We start from the raw sequence: 10214 nt of genomic DNA on the forward strand, positions 1-10214 counted from the left end.
AGGGTCTTACTAAGTTCCATAGGGCCTACATGTGGACGTGTCCATCTGACCAGCACGCTAGGCTTCACAGTGCCTTGCTCAGCTGTTCTGGGCTGCCCTGAGTTTGCTGGGCGTCACCACTGAACACTCTGTTCGCCCTCGATCATCAGTGGAAAAAGTATTTGGACACGGGGGTGTCCCCACGATTCTCCCCGGGGCGTCTGCCCTGACCAGCCCTCCGCAGGCGTGCCATGATGGTTTTTCTAAAGCCAGTGTGTCTGGCTGCCACCCACCTTCGCTTCTGGGTGTCCTGACCATGCCCCGGGCCCACAGAGCGCACACGGAAACATGGCTTACAGCCTCTCTACTTCGTGACATTTCACACCTTTTTATTTTTTTAAAGTGACTTCATACCATGGTATCGTTTCCTTGAGTCAGCAGTAAGAAGACCTACAACTCTGAGCTCAGAGGTGCTCTAGACCGGGGTGTTTACACCTTCGTTAATATGTCAGTGCTTAGGGTGTACCACACACTTCCTGTCTCAGTCCAGTGCCATGACTGGTTTCTCGATAGTATGGGGTGTTAGGACCATCTGTCCCCGGTCCCCAGCCACCCAAGTTAAACATTTCTAACCCTCGAAGAGGTGAGGAGGGTGTGTGGGTCTTTACTTACCCGACCCAGACCCTGAGCCTGACAGAACTGGTAGGTTGAGAGGTTTTGAATTCCTGCCCACTTATCTTAACTTCTGGGGCTGACTCATTGGGAATGAGTCCTATTCGGCAAACTGGCCATGCGTGCCCATCGCTGGCAGAGCCCTGCTGTGGCAGCTTCGTGGCACAGTCTCTGGCCAGCACACCCCACCTTCCAAGAAGCTTCCAGAAACCTGTTTAGAAGGGTTTGGCACTGTGTGGTGAGGTTTCAGTGGCAGGCCTGCACCTGGACTCTCCTGTGTTGTCCACCTCAGACTTCCTGAAGCAGAGCCACATGCATTTGTTCTTTACCCTGGTTTGACCAGACCACCTAGAGACACCCCTGCTCTCCCTCACCTCCTGGGTCCCCTCTGACTAGGTGCAGTGAGCTGGCATATCTGAAGCAAATCCAACCAGGAAAGCACTGACACATACAGATTTTACTGAGGGTTTCTGAGAACACCCAGAAGGCCATCACACATCCATCAGAACTTCTTAAAGTCCCCCTGACGCACCCCTGCCCTCACCCTCCTCTCTCCTCCCCCTCCCGCAGGGGCTCCAGGCCAACCTCTTGGCCTCTTCCCACGCGCCTCTTCTCCCAGCACCTCAAAAACAAGCCCAGACATTAGCCAAACTAAGACCGTGTCTCGCTCAAGCTCACTTGTGGTGCAAGGAGCCCTTCATTGACCTGCCTAGTTTTATTCTAAATATTCCAAATTAAATCAGACAGTTTCACATGTGACTCGAAGCCCAGAGCTTCTGATGAAGCAGGGGAGGGAGAATGACATTTCCTGGGGCACCCAGAGCCTCTTGTGAACAGGTCTCCCTTGACTCGTTTACTAGAGTCTACAGACTGTTCTCAGATGGAAGCCTGCAAGAAGTCTGCCTGCTGCAGGCCTTGCCCTCTGGGGTGACGGGAGGCCACGGCTACGCGTGGAGTTATGCTAACAGCCCTTCTTTTCAGCATCATCTGCTTTTTCCAGCTCCGAACATCTCTGGGAAAAGGAAGGGCGTTCATTCGCTACTCCTTGGTGCATCAGAGGCTGGCAGACACGTTACAGCAGTGCTTCATGAACTCCAAGGTGACCAGGTAAATGCATGGCGGCGCTGGGGTTTACCCAGTGAGCCCGAGTCCGCTCATTAGTACCGGGGAGCCCCCAGCGGGGGAGCCGCCAGCCGTCCTCCGTGCACGTCGGGCGGTAGCACGGCATGCTCACCGGTGACGAAATGAAGCTCAGAGGGGTCGAGTGCCTTTCTCTAGGCCCCACCGATGCCGGGTCGCCAAGCAGGAGCTTGGATCCAGATCTCTGCGCTCCTGATGTCAGGTGGTCTTCCCTCGTGGGTGGCATACCCTCGGTGCCTGCCCTAATGAATGGGCAGGCCCCCACAGCCACCTGGGGCAAGTGGGCTGCTGTCCTGGGCTCTCTCAGCAGAATCAGCTGTGGGGTTTTTAACACCTCCAAGCCCGAGGCCTCACCTGAGACCCCGAGTCAATGCCTGCCGGGTGTATCAGGGCTCTCCGGACGTGGTGGTGGGCAGCCAGATGGAGCCCAGGTTGTCGGTGGGCTCAGCCTTTGTGTGGCTGGTGCCAGAGCCTGGTGGGGGGAGGGGTAGGGAGGGAAGGGATTGAGCATGTAAATGGGGTGTCCAACAAGGAGCTGCGGCTTAGGCCCCTCACAGCCGAACCTCTTTGGGTTTCCTGGCAGCCTTTTCCAGCGCTGCCTCCCTTCTCCCCAGGGAGTGTTCTTCCAGTGAATCAAAGAAATCACATGGGGATTTAAAAAAAAAAAAAAACCTGGTTGGGGGAAAATCCTGTGTTTTGTCACCTTAAGATTGATTTGCATAAAGACGTATTTCTGTGCGTGTGACAGACTCTGTGAATTCACGCGAGTTGAGAACTTCCGCACGTTTGATCCGACGGTTGTTTTGTTCACGGTGTTTGGTGAGAACCGTCCCCGGCAGCTCGACTTCCAGTGCGCCACCTTTCACGGACGCCAGCCCAGTAGCTCTTTACACCCCACAGTGTGGCCTTTCTCAGTTCTTACTGCCTCGCGTGGTGCGACCACCAACCCCTCACAGGGCGACTCTGTGGTGTATGGACCTACCCTAGCCACGAGCTCACCAGCCTGTATTGAATCCTCTAAACGGAGTAGAAGATGGGGTTATGTTTCACAGAGGAAGTGTTCTTTCCCCTCTAACTGCCCCCTTCCTGGCAAATAACAGATTTAAGTTTTCTCGTATCCTTTCTGGAGAATAGATACGATGTAAATAATAAGTGGATAAGCATCTAGTTCATTTCAGTGATTTCCTTGAAGAACAAGCTTATTTGGAAGTTATGCGCTCCTACAGTGAAAATCAAATTGGGGTGTGTGTGTGTCCCCCTGTCTGTCTGTCTGAATTTAACTCATTAGTAACCTGAGAATTCGGTAAGGGAGAGCCGTATCAAATTCAGTCTTTCCTTACCTTTATTATTCTTGTCACCGCTCCTTTTTCCTGCTTCCCTGCAGTGACTGGTACTACGCAAGGAGCCCCTTTCTGAAACCGAAGCTGAGCTCCGACATTGTGGGCCAGCTGTACGAGCTGACCGAGGTTCAGTTTGACCTGGCGTCGAGGGGCTATGACTTGGACGCTGCCTGGCCGACATTTGCCAGGTATTTTGAAGGATTTTTTGGTTGAAAAGACAGGGGAAGGAGATGTTTGAAGTTCTAAAGGTCGCCACCAGTCTACTCAAAACAGTTCGGTCACGCAGTAAATGACATAAGGCTTTGCAACTCTTACGCCTGCTAATTTGCTAGACTTTGTTGAGTCGTGACTAATGTTTTGTAACATCTGAAGTCTCCAACCCAAAACTCTCGAAACTCTCCTGACTCTCCTAACCGGCCGGGTGGTATGAGTCAGTGGAGATGCATATGCAAAACCTGAGGTTTTTTCAAGTGTGTTAAGGGATTTGGGGGTGGCCAGCGGGGAGCCAGTGGGCTTTTTCCTGGTCCTGTTCTTGCAGACTTACCACGGAGACCTTGCAGGCAGTGGAGAGGGAGCTACAGCTCACCCACGGAAGGGTTGCTGGAAAAGAGCACTCACCTGCCACCCCAGGAGGGTGGGGACTCTGGGAGGGGACAGGCTCAGACAGTGGGTGACTTACCCACAGTCGCCCAGCACCACCAGGGTGTCAGACTCGAGTTCAATTACAGTTCAGCAGTTTTGTTTTTTTTTGAGAGAGCGTGCACGTGAGAGTTTGCGCGTGCACATGAGAGTCTGCGCATGCACACATGTGTGCACACATGGGGTGGGAGGAGCAGAGGGAGAGGGGGAGAGAGAACCTCAAGCAGGCTCCATGCCCGGCGCAGAGCCTCGATCTCATGACCCTGAGATCATGACCTGAGCCGAAATCAAGAGTTGGCCGCTTAACCAACTGAGCCGCCCAGGCAACCCCCAGTCCGGCCTTCTTTGTTTTGCTTTCTGTTAATACAGATTGTTTTAAATGTCAATTTTTATATTTTTTATTAGGAAATGTTTTCTGTGGAGAGGAAAGTCCTGAATATGATGACGCCCTTGTGCCGACCACCAAGATGAAAAGCTAACATTCTGTCATATTTACTGCACATGTCCTTTTTAAAACTTTTTAATTTTGAAATCTTTTCACAATTACAGCAAAGTTGCCCCTTAAATGCCACAGAGCATTCATCCAGCCTTCACCTCGACTCCCCAGTTACCAGCATTTTACTACGATGTTGTATCACTCTTTCTCTTTATCAGTACATCTTGCTTTATTCCCTAGGCCATTTGAGGAAAAAGTTACAGACTCGATTCCCCTCGACTCCGCAGTACTCACTGTGGACTTCAAGTCAAGGACACCCTCTTACCCTCTTACATATAACCTCAGTGCAGTTATTAAGATCAGGAAACTAACATGGATACAATGCCACCTTTGTACAGCCCCTATTCAGATTCTAAGAATGATCCCAGTAACGTCTTTTATCATCCCGGCGCCGGCCCAGGAGCACATGCTGCGGTTAATGCCAGTCTCTCTGGTCTTCTTGAATCTGGAACAGTTTCTCAGTCTTTGTCTTTCACAGCGTAGGCGTTTTTGAAAAGCACAGGCTGGTTACTTTGTAAAATGTTCCTTCGTTGGAGTTTGCGTAGCGGCCCCTCATGGTTAGGGTCAGGGTGAGCATTTCCGGCGGGAGTACCCGGATGTCATGTCGTCCTCGGCACGTTATGTCCAGAGACACACGATGTTGATTTGTTCCAGCACCGGGGCCGTTGACCATGACCATGAGGTTAAGGGGGCGTTTGCCAGATTTCTCTAAAGTTACTGTCTCTCCCTCTGTAATCAGTATGTTTTTTACAGGAAGATACTTTAATATTAGGTTGTTGGGGTGCCTGGGCAGCTCAGTTGGTTAAACGTCTGCCTTCGGCTCAGGTCGTGATGCCAGGGTCCTGGGATCCCAGGCTCCCTGCTCAGTGGGGAGTCTGCTTCTCCCTCCCCCTGCTCATGCTCTCTCTGTTGCACACACTCTCTCAAATAAATAAGTAAAATTAAAAAACAAAAAGATTCTTTTTCCTTAATATGATTTTTGTGAGCTCTGTGCCCAACGTGGAGCTTGAACTCACAACCCCGAGTTCAGGAGTCGCACGCTCTGCTGACTGAGCCAGCCAGGCACCCCTGTGTCTGTCTGTCTGTATGTATTTATTCATTTATAGCAGAGTTGACTCATGGATTCTTATTTTATTCAGTGGACTATGTTCTGTCACTGTAATCATTTATTTTGATGCTTATTTGGCCAGCAGGAGCCCCTTTGAGCTGGTTCTTTGGTGGTGTTTTTTTGTTTCTTTGCTTTATATGGAAATAAAAGGTCACGGATCCAAATAAAGCCCCACCCCACTGTCATGCTGTCCCCTAATTCCCATCTAGAAGTAATCACAGCCCTGTGTAGTTGACACACGTCATTCCCGAATATCTTTGTGTGTCACTAAATGTGTATCTATACATATTTTATATGTGTGTGGTTTTATTTTGTATGTATTTATAAATTTTGCCTACATTGAATCGTAGGTAGCTATCCTTTTGCAACTGGCTTTTCTCATTTCACGTTGTTTTAGATTTTTATCTGTGTTTGTGCATGGCTTTCTATAGCTGTAGAGAGTGGGTCGGCCAGCCACTGCCCACAGACGGGGGCGGGGGGGGCAGTCACATGGCTTTCCCGGTTCATTTACCTGTTGTCCATCGCTGCTCTCCTGCTGCCACTGTAGCAGGAGTTGTTGTGACAGAGACCAGAAGGCTGGCAAGCGTAAGGTCTGTCCTGTCTGGCCCTTCATAAGAAAAGATTGCCGATGCCCGGCGTACAGCGTTCTGTTGTACGACTAAAGCCCACTTTGTCTGTTTCCCGGTGGTACAGAGGTATGAGGCTAGATCTGCCACCGTCACCGTTCCAGTGTTGCCCCCAAGCACGCTGTCCCTGTGGCTTATCAGACTGACTGCTGCTTTTCCCTCACTAGCAGACACACTGTGACGGGCACCAAAGATGTAAAGAAGATTTCAAGCCCGAATTGGGCAATGACATGTCCACTTAGTTCTCCTTTGGCAGCAGCTGGAAAGGCCTTATGCTGACACTTCGCAGTGGAGCCCGTCAGCTGCAGACCAGCGTACATGTGCTCTTTGGTAGAAGCTGTTGGGTTTTTGCCTCTGTACACTCTCTCTGGGAGGGCAGTGCCCCCATCCACCACCTGGGTGCCTTGTGAGAATCGAGGCCTCCGTGTGTGTGCGTGTGTGCGTGTGCGTGTTTCCTGCTCTGATGCAGCTTGTCTGTCCCGTGGCCCCGCAGGAGGACGCTGGCCCCCGGCTCTTCTGCTTACCTGTGGAGACCCCCCAGCCGCAGCTCCAGCATGAGCAGTTTGGTGAGCAGCTACCTGCAGGTAACGCCAGAAAGGCTGGGGATTTCCTCACCAAAGCGTGAACCAGGCTGTGTGTGCCCTGGCTGCTCGCGACTCGGGGGGATGTTCTCAGACACCTTTGCCCCAACCTGAGTAATATGAACCCTCCGTTATCCCCGTTATTTCCTAGAGGCCGGGTTTTTATGACGCAAGAGAATTTAGGCCTTTTATTATTTTTTTAATTTTTATTTTTTTTAAAGATTTTATTTATTTATTTGACAGAGAGAGACAGCCAGCGAGAGAGGGAACACAGGCAGGGGGAGTGGGAGAGGAAGAAGCAGGCTTCCCAGTGGAGCAGGGAGCCTGATGCGGGGCTCAATCCCAGGACCCTAGGATCACGCCCTTAGCCTGAAGGCAGACGCTTAACGACTGAGCCACCCAGGCGCCCCAGAATTTAGGCCTTTGAAAAATTAAATTCTGTTAGAAGCTTTTCAAGTATTTTAAAGGAAGCAATTTAGCTCTTGGGTGAAAAGCAGCAGAGTCAGACGCTGACTGTCCCCCACCAGTCGTGTGACCCTGGGCGGACCACTTACCCGCTCGAAACTTCGGCGCTGTCATCTGGAAGATGGGGGTCATAGAAGTCGTTCTCGCTCAGAAGGTGATGGTGCGGCTCAGGGGAAGGAGCACTTAAGGGCTTGATGTAGGCGAGTGAGTCTCGGTCAGGTTCGTGGGTGGGGGGAATTTTGTTAGTTGTGTTACAAATGTGAGCGGATCATAGCCGCATATAGTTTTAAAGGTAAGGACAATGCAGTAAATCAAAACAAAATAAAAATACAACAGCATAAAAATAGTAGAAGCATTGAGAGAGGAGAACAAATTGAGCCTGAACCCTGTTCTGTGTTGAATCACAGCAGGAGCTGTAGGTAGGTTCAGTGCTGAACAGGAGTTTCAGCGTAACTTAATAATCTATGCACCAATGTCCGTTATGCTTCCAAAGCTCCAGGAGGCTGGGTGGGACGTGCAGGTTCTGAGAGCCCAGGGAGCTCCCGTGTGCGACATCATGTCTTTAGGGTGTGCTCTGACCTCCTTTGGCAGATGCTTCCAGCAAAGTGCTTCTAGCCTTTCGAATGGCTCGATAGACTCGCGAGTTTAGTGACTTCTCATTAACCTCTAAAGCTTTCTCCGGTGGCCGTGCAGCTTCTGTCCCAGAGCCACTTGTGTGTTGTTTTTCCTCCACAGACTCAGGAGATGGCCTCCAGCTTCGACGTGAGCAGCCCCTTAAACAACGAGGCGCTGGAGGGCTTCGACGAGATGCGGCTGGAGCTGGACCAGCTGGAGGTGCGGGAGAAGCGGCTGCAGGAGCAGTTGCAGCAGCTGGACAGGGAGAACCAGGAGCTGAGGGCAGCTGTCAGCCTGCAGGGCGAGAAGCTGCAGGTGGAGAGGGAGCGAGGTCGCACCGCTGCCGAGGACAACGCCCGCCTCACTTGCATGATGGCCGAGCTCCAGAAGCAGTGGGAGGTGACCCAGGCCACCCAGGACACCGTGAAGGAGCTCCAGAAGTGCCTGCAGGCCCTGGAGCTGGGGACAGCAGAGAAGGAAGAGGACCACCGCTCCGCCCTGCGGCGGCTGGAGTCCATGCTCCGGCCCCTGGCGCAGAAGCTGGAGGCCACACGGGACTTGCTGGGCCGGAAGAACCAACAGTTAGCTCATGTCCCAGGCCAGCCGGGCACGGCTGAGCAGCAGGCAGATATGGCCCCGGACCCAAAAGGGCAGCAAGAGCTCCTCCCCAGGGACTTGGCCCCGGAGGTCCAGGAGCTGCGGGAGAAGCTTCGAGCCCTGGAAAGAGAGAGCACCAAGACCCAGGAGCTCAATAGGCAGCAGAGTGCGCAGCTGGAGCAGCTGGCCAAGGAGCTGCAGCTGAAGGAGGAGGCCCAGGCCGACCTGGAGCGCCTGCTGAAGGAGACGGCCCCACTCCGGGAAGAGCTGGCTGCGAAGGGGCAGGAGGCAACCCAGCTCCGGCGACAGCTTCGGGAGGCTCTAGCCCACCTGAGTTCCGTGGAGCAGGAGCTGGCGGAGGTGAGGCAGGAGGAGCGGCAGCGGCGAGAGGAGAAGGAGCTGCTGGAGCAAGAGGCCAGGGCCCTGGCGCGGCAGCTGCGGTTCCTGGAGCCCCAGCTGGCGCAGCTGAGCCAGCATGTGGGTGACCTGGAGGAGCAGAAGAAGCAGCTCATTCGGGACAAAGACCACCTGAGCCAGAAGGTGGGGCTGCTGGAGCGGCTTGCCGGGCAGCCGGGCCCAGATCTGCCCATGGCAGGGGAGAAGCCCAAGGCCCGGGGCCCCCCAGATTCCACCCTGCGACCGGTCTTCAAGAAGCTGGAGGAGGAGCAGAGAAGCGCCCAAGAGGGACAGACGGGAGACGCCCAGATGCGAGGGAGCGGTCAGGAGGAGAAGCTCCAGCAGGCCAACAGGGAGCTGGAGAAGGAGCTACAGAATGTGCTGGAGCTCAACCAGCTCCTCGAGGGCAAGCTGCAGGCCCTGCAGTCTGATTACCAGGCCCTGCAGCAGCGGGAGGCAGCCATCCGGGGCTCCCTGGCCTCCCTGGAGTCTGAGCAGGCCAGCATCCGGCACATGGGTGACCAGATGGAGGCAAGCCTCCTGGCTGTGAGGAAGGCCAAGGAGACCATGCGGGCCCACATGGCCGAGAAGGAGGCCGCCCTGCGGAACAAGGAGGCCGAGTGCCAGCAGCTGCAGGAAGAGGTGGGGCAGTGCCGGCAGCTGGCCGAGGCCCGGGAGAGGGAGCTCAGGGCTCTTGAGAGCCAGTGCCGCCAGCAAACCCAGCTGATCGAGACCCTCACGGCTGCAGAGAAAGGCCAACAGGGGCTCGGTGCACCTGAAGACAGTGCACCCCAGGACCCAGCCCCCCAGCTGGCCCTGTGTCAGGACCAGGTGGAGACCCAGCAGGGAGAGGCTGGGCACCTGCCGGCTGAGGTGCTGGACCTTCAGGCCAAGCTCCAGGCAGCCTTGGGTGACCGGGAGAAGGTACAGGGCCAGCTGAGCGTGGCTGAGGCTGCTCTGAGGGAGCACAGGGCCCTGGTGCAGCAGCTGAAGGAGCAGAACGAAGCTCTCAAGGGGGCCCACGGTCAGGAGCCACTGCAGCGCTCGGAGCGGGAAGGGGCACTGCGGGAGGAGAGGACTGAGGAGGAGGAACGGTCAAGGGCAGAATGCAGCTCCCCAGAATCCCGGCTAGAACAGGCCGAGCCACAGGAGCAGCTGCCCATGGCCAGCCCAGCCACTGACGAGCTGGGCGTCCATATCTGCACGCAGCTTGCTGAGAAAAAGCGGGCCGAGGAGGCCCTGGCCCGCGCCGTCCAGGAGCTCCATGACGCCAAACGGGAGGCCTCGAGGCAGCGAGAGGGCCTGGAACAGCAAGTGGCGGGACTGCAGCGAGAGAGGGACGGCTTGCAGGAGAGGCTGAAGGTGGCCGAGGAGGCGGCCCGCTCCCTGCCCAGCCTGCAGGCCCAGCTGGCCCAGGCCGAGCAGCGGGCCCAGAGCCTCCAGGAGACCGCACACGAGGAGCTCAATGCCCTCAAGTTCCAGCTGAGCACCGAGATCATGGACCACCAGAGCCGACTGAAGGTAGTCCTGCCTCGCCTTGATGCCCCCCCCCCCCCCCCC

The 10214-nt window shown here is 54.7% G+C and overlaps 1 protein-coding gene across 1 annotated transcript in view; it reads left to right on the top strand.

The window, feature by feature from the left end:
• The window catches only part of FYCO1 (FYVE and coiled-coil domain autophagy adaptor 1), a 79267-nt gene that overhangs the window by 21135 nt on the left and 47918 nt on the right, over positions 1-10214 (top strand). The window contains exons 5-8 of the mRNA XM_040628930.1: positions 1652-1758; positions 3176-3319; positions 6494-6584; positions 7782-9765. Coding sequence (XP_040484864.1) covers positions 1652-1758; positions 3176-3319; positions 6494-6584; positions 7782-9765 — 2326 coding nt within the window. The remainder of the gene's footprint in view (positions 1-1651; positions 1759-3175; positions 3320-6493; positions 6585-7781; positions 9766-10214) is intronic.

This window comes from Ursus maritimus, unplaced genomic scaffold (genome assembly GCF_017311325.1).
Source record: "Ursus maritimus isolate PB19 unplaced genomic scaffold, ASM1731132v1 scaffold_14, whole genome shotgun sequence".
NCBI lineage: Eukaryota > Metazoa > Chordata > Mammalia > Carnivora > Ursidae > Ursus > Ursus maritimus.